The following is a 13,676-nucleotide window of genomic DNA, read 5'->3' on the forward strand; positions in this document are numbered from 1 at the left end:
AGTAAAAATATTAATAAAGCACAACTGTGCATCATTACCAACTATATTTTATTTAGCTTGGGAAGAAAAGGAATCTGCAATCTGGTCAGTGTTGCTTTTCGGTTTTTCTGTCTTTTCTTTATCAATATCCATTTGTGTGTTCCTGCTTGCATGTTTTTTAGGATTACCTGGAAATGTCAAAATAATCGAACTCACGCATTAAACGAATGTATAAACATTTAGTTTTAGAGAATACTAAAGAAAAGCATTTCTGTGTCTATTCATTTTCGCATTTTATTGGATTTTTCTTAACCACCTGTGTTTAAAGTAAAAACTTTGTATATAGACATAAAGCACCGACCCTACTTAAATACACACCCCACATACGCACTTTGGCAATGTCAGATAAATTTGATTTAAAAAGTAATAAAATTCTAAAAACAAGGAAACTGGGAAAAAACCCACGATCAGAATAAATACAAATGAAGACATTAGGAGATTTCATCAAGTCGCAACTAGATCAGTTTTTCTGCGCGCCCAGGAAACGTGGAAGAAAACTACAGTACCCAGAATGCTTAGAGCGCGCGTCGGCCCTCGAAACTTGCTGCTTCAGTCCCGCCTCCTTCCTTTACCGATTGGATTATCCAGTTCCGTGACTCTGGACTTCTTTTCTCCCATTGGTGCACTCTCCAGAGGTCAATTACAGAGTTTACCCTCTGTTCCTTCTGGCTCAGCCGCTCTCCACCTTGTACCAAGATGGCGGCAGAAGGAGCTGGTGGGAAATACAGAAGCACAGTCAGCAAAAGCAAAGACCCCTCGGGGCTGCTCATCTCTGTGATCAGGTGAGGGAGGCAGGGTCAGGGGACGGGGGCAGCGGTTCGACCTCCGCTTTGGAAGGGAGAAGGGTTAGCTGGGTTCTACCCTGCTGACCCCTCCCTTCCCTCCTTGCCTCCCCTCAGCCCCTCCCAAGGGCCCCCACAGTTCTGCCTTTTTCTCTGGGGTTGGGCTAGAGGGAGGAGCCCGGCCTCGCAGTGTTTTCCTAATTTAGGGCCAGAGCTTCGCATTAGGGTCCCGGGGCCCTAAAAGCACACTGTTTGGGACTTGGTAGAGAAAGCCAGGTGTGTTCACTTATTCATACATTTACTGATCGATTGCTTTCAGCACCGCTCATTGTGGAAGGCATCTTGTTCCCTGGGCTTCCTGGGTGTCAGGCCCTGAAGTCCGGAGACTCCTGTCACGAGTTGCAGACTGTGTTCTCACACGTTGGACACCTCCAACCACCTGTGAATGGCCACAGCCTCAAATACGAGAGCCTGTAGTGAGCTGGTAGAAGGGCTGTGGGTTTGAAAGCACACATCCGTGTTTGATTTTTGTTCTGCCTTCCTATCCCGATCTAGTCTTTAAAAAACAAAACAAAACAAATTTCACGTTATCCTCTATGCATATCATTTTCCCAGACTATATATGGTGGGAGTAGGAGTGGTCGACCTTTTAGAGGTTTTTTTCTTTAAGTGAAATAAATTATAAGGGTGGAGAACCCTTTCAAACCCATTTCAATAAAATGAAAATAAAAAGAACGGAGGATGCATATCTCTTGTTAGTAAATTGTTCTGACTCTGAAGTTGCTGCTTTGTCTGTCTGTTCAATTTGTATTCTTTGTGTTACCTGTCTTGCAACATTGTATTCATGATTACCTCCTCTTATCCTTAACCTCTACTTCAAATTCTCTCTCAAAGACTGTAGCTTTCCTGGTTGCTTTGGCAACAAGCCTCAAAAAGGAAAACCATTTTAGGCTCATGTTTATAAAATCTGAGCATCCCTGAAGATGTATCTGGTACGTGCCAGTTCTCTTCCGTGTTTCCTTGGACCTGTCATTTTGTCACAAAATAAATTACTTGTTAGTGATAGAGTCCACTGTCCTTTGAAAAGTTTGAATAGTTTAGCTTTATCTTTTTCTATCAACGAGCAGTTGTTTTTCCTTTTTGAATAGTGAATGTTAAAAATTCTCCTTCAATTCCGTTCTGATACGTAACAGGTGTCATTTCTGTACTACATTATGTATTAGCATAACACTATATTTTCATATTCATCCTATTAGCAATAAACAGCATTTATTGTTACAAGCATCTTTTAAATGGAAAAAAGACACTAGGTGGATAAGGGTTTGACCTGAGGACAGGGTAGGAGTATATATGGGGAATAACCAAATCTCATCACTATTTGCAGCCATGGTACCAAATAGTTAAATGATTAATTTGTTAGAGGGATAGTCCACTTTAAAGCATTTAAAAGTCAAAATGATTTAAAGAAGTATAGTGCAATTGTAATGGAAGTGTTACATTTGGTGGATGGGTTATTTAAGTGCCTCGAGACTCATAAATGAAATTCTTAACCATTTATAAAATACTGAATAAAAATATTTCAGGAGCGTCAGCTGTTTCAAAGGGTGGACTATGGGGTTTTGCAGAAGAGGTTCTGTTGTGATGCCGTGCTTTGATGAGGGGATGCATGGTGTTTGGGACTGCGTCTTTTGGAGGCTGCTGCTAACCACAGCTTTTGGTTTTAAGTTTTGCCCCTGGCCCTTTAAAATGGAACTAATTGGGTGGTCGGAGTCCTAATTACCTGCCGATGTACTATTTGGACACACAAGGTACCCACACAGCATTTTCCTACTTTTCTGTTGATTCACCCCCCACCCCAACCTTTTGTTTGGTGTGAAGTTGGGGCAGGCAGCCCTTCTAAATAGGAAACAAGCAAGATGGCATTTTGGAGATGTTATTTTATTTTTGTGAGGTCTTGTCAGGTTTTTAATTGGGAAATGTGTCTACCACTTACTGTTAGGTGATTTACTTCCCAATTACATGTGACTCTCTTCTCTTTATGAGTTGGCCTTTAATAGCTGGTTTAATTTGGAAGACAGACTTGGGCTGTGACTTGAGGAGACCTCATTGAAACCTCGGAGCGGAGCTTTTGTGGACAGACTCTGCTCACAGATGTCAAGGAGGTTTGAAGGCAGTTAAAGGCTCACATGGTCATCAACTTTTATGTCTTCACAGAAGTTGGAGTTTCAAAAACTTGGTAAATCCTTTATGGTAGACACCTGTTAAATCCCCTTCCTCCTCAGAGTATTTTGGTCAGCCCTGTATTTAATTCAAAGTAAACTTTGATGAAGGAGTCCACGTTTTGATCAGAACTTTGAACAAACAGCTTTGAGGTCCACGCCACAGACTGTGGCAGGAAGGGAGTGTGGTCACTGTTCAGAGCAGAGTCCTCGGAGTCCTCGGAGTCGTGAGGGGATTAGTGTTGATGGAGAGGAGCACTAACTCCTCTCCATCTGAGCCTGTCTCATAATGGTTTTTAGGATTTCCAGCTCTCTTTGTACCCTGGGGAGTCTTGACTCTAGTGATGCAGTACTGTTTGAAAATTACTGTTGGTATATCTGGAAACTAAACATGTATAAACTTTCTGGAAGCCCTGGGGCATCTGGAAGCATATATGGATGTAAGGGGCAAAAGAATTCCCATTTTTTGCTAAACGCACAGAATTGATACCTTGGGAACCCATGTCTAAGTTTCTAACCTCGTGTAATTTTTAGCATTGAAATTTCTTAAAGGCTTTGAGGTATATAGTTTTAATTTGGGGTGATAACGATCAGGTTTTTTCCAAGCCATTTCTTATAGATAAATGTTGTCAGAGTCTTCAGTGGGAGGTTCGGTATAGGTAGTAGAGCCTTACTGTATTATCCATGTAAAGTGACCTTGGATTCATTACTTAAAAACCCCTGTGTCTTAGTTTGTCATTTGTAAAATGGGATAATCATACAATGTGCTCTGGGTTTTCAAAAAATTAAATAAGAGTATGTAAAAGTGCCTCACAGTTTGGCACAGAGAAGGCACCCAAATGTTCATTTCCTCCTTTCCAGGAGCCCCAGCTTCTCTGGTTAGAAAGTTGCTTTGAGTAAGTTTGCCAGATAGCAACCAGGATATAATTTTCCGTCAGAAATAATCCTTGCTATGTTGACTAGAATGTTTGATGCCAGTTGACAGAATGTTCTCTTTGTAACTAAGAAACCTTGTATAGCTGACTTAAGATGGTAATTCTTTGATAATTTGAGACTCAGCTAAAGAAGCTAGATTTAAATATATCTATGCTTATGTGTGTATAAGAAACATGTAAAATATGAACAGACATAAAATGTAAAACATTTATTAAAGATAAAAAGACTATAAACAAACAAACCGAAGGGACCATGGTCTCTTTGCCTAGATAACCCTCGTTGCCATTAAAGAATTATATATGTGATTTTCTAAAATTATATGCATAATTTTTAAAAATTAGTTACATATTTAGAAAATTCAGATATTTCAAGAGGTACAAAATAAAAAGTAGACTTTCCCCCCTGTTCGTCTCCCTCCTGAAACATACCCCTTTTAAGTGTCCTGAGGGAAATATAAGACTATATTTAAGTATGTGTGAATGTATAATCTTTAAACAAAATAATATATATTCTTTAATGTATTAATATCTAATATTGTTTATGAGTTTATATGCACTTAAGGAATATTCATAAAAATTATATATTCTATGTGCTTTAAACAAATGGGATCATACTATGTGTACTTTTGCACCTTTGTTCATTTGTTTTTCTTTATCTTGGAGATCTTTTCTAACAGCACACGTTGATCTTATTCATTGTTTTTAGTGTCTAGGTAGTATTCTGTCACATGGATACACCATAGTCTATTTAATTGGTGGCCCATACCCCCCCACTTTTTAACACATACTTTTTTTTTTTGCGGTACGCGGGCCTCTCACTCCGGACGCGCAGGCTCAGCAGCCATGGCTCACGGGCCCAGCCGCTCCGCGGCATGTGGGATCTTCCCGGACCGGGGCATGAACCCATGTCCCCTGCATCGGCAGGCGGACTCTCAACCACTGCGCCACCAGGGAAGCCCCAACACATACTTTTGGTTTTATTTTTTGTTCTGTTAAAAATATGTTGCAATGAGCATTCTTGTACACTGGGCAGTATATCCATGGTGTAAGTCCATGGCAGTGGCAAGAGAATAGCTGATTTAGAGTATATGTGCATTTTGTGTTTTGACAGAGCCAAAATGTCCTCCAGAAAGACGGTAATTGACATCCCCACAAGTGGTGTATTAGAGTACCTGTTTTCCCGTGCTCTTGCCAGAAACCGAGTATTTTTGATGATTGTCTCTGTTAACTCTCCTCTACTGCATGATTAAGAGGGAAGTGTTTACCCCACTGTCATTTAGACAGTGTTGTTGCATGTATGTGGATATATGTGATTTGAAAATATTTTTTCCTGGTCTGTGGCTTTTCTTCTTATTCTCTAGGCAGAGAATTCGTCTTGTCCAGAGCAGAAGTTTTTAATCTTAGTAAAATCCAGCTTATCACTTGTTTCTTTCACGGATGGTGTGTAGCTAAAAAGTCATTGCTGTACCCAAGGTCATCTCAATTTTCTCCTATGCTAACTTCTAGGTGTTTGATATTTAGGTCTCATACTCATTTTGAATTAATTTTTGTGAAGGCTGTAAGATCTCTGTCTAGATTGATTTTTATTTTGGTGACTGTCCAGTTGTTCTCACACCATTTGTTGAAAAGATTATCTTTTCTCCATTGTTGGATATATGTGAGATCTTCACCAACATTCTATGCTTTTTGTTCTCTTTCTATGCACACTTGTCATTGCAACTTTTCCCATTTTCCTTTATAAAAATCGTATCACATAGACTTGTAAAAAAAAAGTCATCAAAGAGAAACATTGTCCAAAAATCCTGTTTCCCAAAATACTGTTTTTGTTTTTAAGGTTTTTGTGTGGATCCTGCCCAGGTACCTACAGGGCTTAACGGTTGTAATTATAACAAAGTTAACACTTTTTTTAGCATAACAAAAGAATATAAATATCTTCGAATATTTTTAAAGTGGTAGAAAATTACAGAGAAGGAAATATAAGTTACTCATATTCACCCAGAATTAACCATAGTTAATAACTTTGCTTTCAGCTTTTAAAAATCATTGCATTATTATAAAAATAGTACATACTCATTATAAAGTATTCAAACAATGGAAATGCAGAAAAATGTGAAGATGTAAGTAAAAAATATTTTTCCAAACTTTATCCTCCATAAGTTACCATCATTGATATTAGGTGAGCCTAATTTTAGATCTCTCTCTGTGTGTGTCTCTCTCTCTGTATGAGATGTTGGATGGATAGATAGAAATATTTTAAAAGATAAATATGGGATCTTACTCTGTGTGCTAAACTTAACACGATAACTTAATGTCTCCGTTTTTAAGGTATACATACATATAGTAAAGTGCACACATATTAAGTATATGGCTTAATGAATTTTTGCCTGTGTAACCAGTACTTGTGTCAAGATAGAGAACACTTCCAGCATCCCTGTCAATTTTTTTCCAGTTCAGTTTTTTTGTAAGGATATCCTGTGGTTCCAACACCATTTGTTTAAAAGACTTCTTTTTTCACTGAATTTCTTTGGCACCTCTGTCAAAAATCAGGTGGCCAGTGTGGAGCTGTCAATATTTCTTGACTCTCTAGTGTGTTCCATTCATCTGTTTATCTTAATGACAGTTCTACACAGTCTTGTTTACTGCTTTTATAAGTCTTGGAGTCAGATAGTGTAAGCTTTCCAACTCTTCTACTTTTTCAAAGTTTTTTTGGCCATTCTAGGTCCTTTGCATTTCCATATCAATTTTAGAATTAGCTAATCAATTTCTCGAATAAAACCTGCTGGGATGTTGGTTGGGATTGCATTGAATGTCCTGATTAATATGGGATAATTGACGTCTTAACAATATGAGTTTTCTGATCCATGAACAGGGTATCTCTCTCCACTTAACTCCTCTTAGCAATTTTTTTGTAGATTGCAATGTGTAAGTCCACGTATTGTTTGTCAGATTTACCTTTAAGTAGTTTAAGACACTTCAAGTTGTCCCACAGCTCACTGAACGCTGATGTTCTCCCCCCGCCCCCTTTTATTTTTTTGGTATTTTTTTCTTGGTGAGTTTTTATTTTTTGGTATAGTTTCTGTTGCTGTGTGTTAAAGTTCACTAATCTTTTCTGCAATTCCTAATCTGCTGTTAATTCCATGTAATGTAATTTTTATTAGATTGTGGTTTTGCTCTCTAAGAAGTTTGATTTGGGTATTTAAAAAAATATCTTCAGTCTTTCCTATAGCTTCTTGAACATGGAATACAGGTGTTATAACTGTTTAAATGTTCTTTGCTAATTTTATCATCTGTTGTCATTTTGGGGTTAGTTTTGGTTGATTAATTTCCCCTCCCCCGCCCCCCGCCCCCGTGTGCCTTGCCACTTTTTGGGTGCTAGATTTTGTGAATTTTACCTTGTTGGGTACTGATATTGGATATCTTTGTTTTCCTATAAATATTCTTGAGCATTGTTCTGGGATGTGGCTGTTACTTGGAAACAGTGTGGCCCTTTAAGGTGCTGTTTTAAATTTTGCTAATTGGGAGCAGAGCAACATTAGTTTAGGCCATTTTGTCTCAGTACTATGGCAAAATCCTGAGTACTCCACCCCGTGCTCTGTGAGTGATGAGATTTTTCACTCTGGCTGTGTGTAATTTCAGATAATTGTTCTCGCAGTGCTTTCAGGTGGTTCTTTTTGTGGCCTTGAGTAGTTTTCTACCACGCATGCTCAGGGGAAGACTCCAGGGAGCTCCTCCACAGATCGCCAGGGTGCTTTGGGTAGCTCTCTCCTCTCCGGGACTCTGCTCTGCATATTCGAACAGCTTTCATGTCCAAGGTTTTGAAACCCGTTCTGTTTGTTGTTTCAGATGGGAGGGTACATCTATTTCCTGTTATTTAATCCATTCCAGCAGTAGAAGTCTATCAGTGCTTCATATTTTAAAAAATATCTCAGGATATTAATCGTCATGGGTCAAATTTTGGGTTGCCTATGCTCAGAGAGGAAGAATAAGGTAACCAGATGTGCTAAATGAAGTTGTGGCGCGAAGGTGAGCTAGGTATCTCAGCGCTGATGGTCTTGCTGATTCTGCAGTATTTTACAGAGTATTTAATGAAACAGTTCATTTCGTATAGTACTTTTTCAGGAACTCTTCCTCCAGAACTCTTAGAAATGCCTAGGAACTAGTTTGCATCTGTTTATGTACTTATTTTAAAAAATGTAGTTCTTTTTAATGCCTGTGATGGTATTGTTTATTGAGGTCTAGTGTGGCTGGTAAATGGGTTTTCTTTGGGTGACATAGTACTTAGACTCTTTCTGTTGGTGGTGGTTTTGTTTTTGTTTGCATTGGGACGCTTGCAACCTGTGCTGGCCTTTTGCAGTTTGCAGTGGTGAGCTCTGCTTCCCTATTGTCTTTTTTTGTTTGTTTGTTTGTTTTTTGCGGTACGCGGGCCTCTCACTGCCTTGGCCTCTCCCGTTGCGGAGCACAGGCTCCGGACGCGCAGGACCAGCGGCCACGGCTCACGGGCCCACCCGCTACGCGGCATGTGGGATCCTCCCGGACCGGGGCACGAACGCGTGTCCCCTGCATTGGCAGACTGACTCTCAACCACTGCGCCACCAGGGAAGCCACCTATTGTCTTTATTTATTTATTTATGGCTGCGTTGGGTCTTCGTTGCTGTGCACGGGCTTCTCATTGCGGTGGCTTCTGTTGTTGCGGAGCACGGGCTGTAGGCGCGCGGGCTTCAGTAGCTGTGGCTCCAAGGCTCTAGGGCACAGGCTCAGTAGTTGTGGTGCACGGGCTTAGTTGCTCTGCGGCATGTGGGATCTTCCCGGACCAGGGCTCAAACCCCTGTCTCCTGCATTGGCAGGCGGATTCTTTTTTTTTTTTTTTTGGGGGGCAGGCGGATTCTTAACCACTGCGCCACCAGGGAAGCCCTACCCTATTGTCTTATACTCTGCTGCTCCATACGTTTTTGTTAACTGCTTTCAAGCTATGAAATGAGTTATGACCTTGGTCTTTATGGTAGCCAGTCCTTTGTGGTTTTCACCTTGAAAAACACTGAGACTCACCATTTAACAGGAAGTTATAAGGGAAAATTCTCGTGTATCATTTGACATTGTAAGAAAAATAAGTATTTCAAGATCCTTAGAAACTTCTCTGACTTTCATTTATTCTTTTAAAAGTTTTTATAAAGCCTTTGCAAAAAATACCGTGGCACGTAATTCAGGTGTTTTTCTGTTGGAAACTTGGTGCCTTTTTGTGCTGAATATTACGGGAGGCATTATTTTGTACTCAAAATGTCAGTTGAGAGCTTGTTAGAAATGCGGACTCTTAGGCGCCACCTGAACCACCTAACCTGAATCTGCTGTTTAACAAGAGTCTCAGGTGAGTCTAATAAATGTTAGTTTGAGTAGCCCTTAGGACATAATTTGGGAAAATACAAGAAACCAAGTAGCATTGTTAGCTTGTTTTTAGCTGAGATAATGGTATGGCCATTTTTCTTTTTAAAAAGTACTCTTCTTGGGCTTCCCTGGTGGCGCAGTGGTTGAGTCCGCCTGCCGATGCAGCGGACACGGGTTCGTGCCCTGGTCCGGGAAGATTCTACATGCCGCCGAGTGGCTGGGCCCGTTAGCCATGGCTGCTGAGCCTGCGCGTCCGGAGCCTGTGCTCTGCAATGGGAGAGGCCACAACTGTGAGAGGCCCGCGTACCGCATTAAAAAAAAAAAAAAAAAAGTACTCTTCTTAACAGATAAATACTGAAATACATACCAGTAAAAATGATATCACTTCTGGGATTTGCTGCAAAATAAGAAGATTGGAGTCAGTGAGAGTATAGATGAAACAAGATGGGAATGTGTTGATAATTGTTGAAGCTGGGTTTATTCAATGAGTCTCTTAATTTTTGTGTTTGAAAATTTCCATAAAAATTTCACATGTGTATGTATGTTTATAATATATGTATATGCTGGGGAGAGGGAAGGTGGTGGGAATGACAAGGTTCTGTAGGTTAATAAATTGCAGAAATGCTGCATAATATATTCCTCTTCTATCCACCCCGCTCCTACCCAGACAACCTCCCGCCCAGAGGTACCTTGTACATTAACATATTAAAGTCTCCTGAAAATGACTGTTGTTAGGAAACCTTCAATTTATGTAACCCAGAATTTCCAGAATAGCCTATTACCACATAATGTCTATTAATATCTTATAAAACACTGTTTCTGAGGAACTCACTAGAAACTTCTCATTAGGGAATAGCATACATGTTTAAAATGATCGAATGCTGTAATGCGTTGTAGTAACAAACATTCCCCAGGATGTGAAAAATGAGATGACTGAAAACGGTGCTTTAAGGACACGGGGCTTAAAATGGGAGTGAAAGAGAGGTAGGGTTTGGTTCGGTAAGGGTGGGGGAGATTTTAAGTTGACTTTGTCAACCCTAGACTATTGTATGCTTTTGGTAGAGGTGATTTTACTTAATTTTGGTAATGGCCTTCTCTGTTGGCTACAAGATTTATACTTTGGGTCCCCACAAGTGTTTTATATAACCGAGTTAATTGAAATATAGAAAAACTGCATGTGTCAGGTATAGTAATTGGCCCTAAGCACTGTCTGAAGGAAGATGCCAGTGAAATTTTCAATTGACTTTAAAGCAGAAATTGTTTACTGTCACTTGATATTAAGTGAATCTCTTTGTAGTGAATTAGGGGATGTTGTTTTTATGCAGCAGAAAACTTTTTCAGAGGGACTTGTCATTATGAATCACTATCAATTGGGATGGGATTACCTTGTATTTTGTGGGATCTAATAAGACATAATTCAGAAACAAGCAATTGCAATGTCTAATTGAATATAATAAAATCTGATTTAAAAGTGTAATGTAGCTTTGGTTATGCTTTGAGTGAAGCCATATCTTATGTGATTATATAGTGATACACATCTCATATATTTAATGTGTAATTTTTTTTTTTTTACAAAACTCAGAATTACGAGTTTTTATAGTTCATTGGAAGCCTTTGTAGACTATTCTTCTTATACAAAGGGGTCTGCTTCATTTAATAGGCTTTGAAGACCACTTCTCAACTTGTTTGGTTAGGGTTCATAGTCGTAGTAAACTCTTTTCCTCCTTTTCAGTTTGTACTTTCACACTACTCAGAACTGTATTTAGTGTCCCTCCTGATATAATAGGTATATTGTTACTGTCAGGCATTTCTTAGGATGGCTGTTACATATTTTCGAAGAAAAGAAAATCTGACTCACACTGAAATAACGGCTAAGCGGATCTAATAGTGTAATCTAATATCTTCTAGTTAAAAGCAGTTTGGAAAAGAAAATAGAATTCACGTTTTCAAGAATCATGTCAGCTCTAGACTCTTTTTTTCTTGTGTTGGGATCAATAACAAAAAGGAATACTATGTTCTAGAAAGATCAGTAAGTTAATTGTTCATTTTCGTCCTACTTGGAGTGAGGTTCAGAAACTAGTTAACCCTTGAATATTTGTTGAGAGTTTAAAAATACTCAGTTTGGGCCTTATGATAATATGTTAGAATATGTTGTAAAGATGACTCCTTCTGCTTTTTCCATTATGCAATTTAAAAAATTCACAAGAATTGTCCGAAAAAGAGAGAAGGTGGTACTGATTGAGGGATTCAGGTGCTTGATGAGTAAAAAGTGCAGGGGCTCAGTGACATCTAGTTTATCTGCTAAGGGGCCCACTTTGAGTACTTCCCAGAATGGGGATCACTGAGGAGATTTGATTCTTACTGTAGATTTTGATCTATAGAGCTGTAGCTTCCTGGTAAGTGATTTCTGGATATGTGGAGCCTTACTTGTAATTAGTTTCTCTGAGTTGCTTGAAGTGATTTCCATTAATTGTTTAATCTTTATCATTCCTGGAGGAGAGGTCACTGGATGCTAACAAGGAATGCCCTTAGAAGACAATTAAGCATATTAACTGTTTTCAGAAAGCCTGACTTAATGCTGATTATTCTGCAGGTGTCACCAAAATTCAGGTGTATTATGTTAAATATTTCTTATAGCAGGTTAATTAGTTATCTGAGACGCTATCAGGCAGGTAACTCTTCTTGGGGAAGAATCTGTGTTGCTGAGGTTAAGGGGGGGATTACTGATAACATCTGCCCTGAGATTGTACCCAACCAGAATAACTCCTCCTGTGTTTTATAGGGTGGTGTATTAGTCTGCTCAGGCTGCCATAACAAAATACCATAGACTGGGTGACTTAAACAACAGATTTTCTCACAGTTTTGGAGGCTAGAAGTCTAAGATCACGGTCTTGTACCATCAGGGTTGGTGTCTGGTGAGGCCTCTCTTTTTGGCTGGTAAATGGCCATCTTCTCGTGTGTCCTCAGATGGACCTTCCTCTGAGTGTGTGGGGAGGGAGAGGGCTCTCGTGTCTCTTCCTCTTTTTAGAAGGACACCAGTTCCATCGCATTAACGCCCTGCCTGTATGACCTCACTTAATTTTTTTTTTTTTTTTTGCGGTACACGGGCCTCTCACTGTTGTGGCGTCTCCCGTTGCGGAGCACAGGCTCCGGATGCGCAGGCTCAGCGGCCATGGCTCACGGGCCCAGCCGCTCTGCGGCACGTGGGATCTTCCCGGACCGGGGCACGAACCCGCATCCCCTGCATTGGCAGGCGGACTCTCAACCACTGTGCCACCAGGGAAGCCCGATAAGCATCCTTTTAAAAATAATTTTTTAATTATGATTTTCTTAATTTTTATTTTTTATTTATTTTATTTTTTTTTTCGGTATGCGGGCCTCTCTCTGTTGTGGCCTCTCCCGTTGCGGAGCGCAGGCTCAGCGGCCATGGCTCACGGGCCCAGCCGCTCCGCGGCATGTGGGATCTTCCCGGACCAGGGCACGAATCCACGTCCCCTGCATCGGCAGGCGGACTCTCAACCACTGCGCCACCAGGGAAGCCCCTCACTTAATCTTTATTACCTCTCTTCTAGGCCCTGCCTCCAAATACAGTCACGTTGGGGATTAGGGATTCAACATATGAATTTTGTGGTGGTAGGTGGTGTGTGTGTGTGTCACAATTCAGTCCATAACATATGGTACTCTGGGCACTCTTACTTGTTGAAATACCCTAAAATGCTTCCAGAGTGACAGCCTGGCAATCTTGAGGCTCAGGCAAGAGCCCTGGTCAGGCTAATTTTTCACACTTGTTGTCAGTCTTACTACATGCTTTTCTGTCTTACAATGTTTAACAGTCCTCTATTAGCCCTCCAATACCGAATACTTGTACTGTGGACTCTCTTCAGAGAATTTGTCTGGTCAGCTTGAACTATCAAAAGGCTTGCTCAGAGGAGGTAGTTAATGAAACATGATTTGTTCCATTTAGTCCTTTAAATTCCCTAAATTCTATTCTTAGATTAAAATCATTGGAAAGCTTAATACTTTGGACTATATTCAGAGTCTTTGAAAATCTCTTAGGTCCGAGTTGTGTTTTAATGTTACGTTCTTGAAGGGACTTATAAGAAATGGCCGTGTAAAATTCATTACTTTGTTTTTAGAAAGTTGTTGAGGACATTGGTCACTATATTGTGTCATGTCTTCTTGTTTTATTTTTATTTAAAATTTTTTTTTTTTATTTTGGGCTGTGTTGGGTCTTCGTTGCTGCACGCAGGCTTTCTCTAGTTGCTGCATGTGGGGGCTACTCTTCGTTGTGGTGTGTGGGCTTCTCACTGTGGTGGCTTCTT

At 40.0% G+C, this 13,676-nt stretch overlaps 1 protein-coding gene across 1 annotated transcript in view; it reads left to right on the plus strand.

Moving 5' to 3' along the window:
* Positions 1–692: 692 nt before the first annotated feature.
* Positions 693–13,676, plus strand: part of EXOC4 (exocyst complex component 4) — an 817,730-nt gene continuing 804,746 nt past the window's right edge. The window contains exon 1 of the mRNA XM_019921782.3: positions 693–821. Within this exon, the coding sequence (XP_019777341.1) occupies positions 736–821 (86 nt within the window). The 5' untranslated portion in view covers positions 693–735. The remainder of the gene's footprint in view (positions 822–13,676) is intronic.

This window comes from Tursiops truncatus, chromosome 9 (genome assembly GCF_011762595.2).
Source record: "Tursiops truncatus isolate mTurTru1 chromosome 9, mTurTru1.mat.Y, whole genome shotgun sequence".
Taxonomy (NCBI): Eukaryota; Metazoa; Chordata; class Mammalia; order Artiodactyla; family Delphinidae; genus Tursiops; species Tursiops truncatus.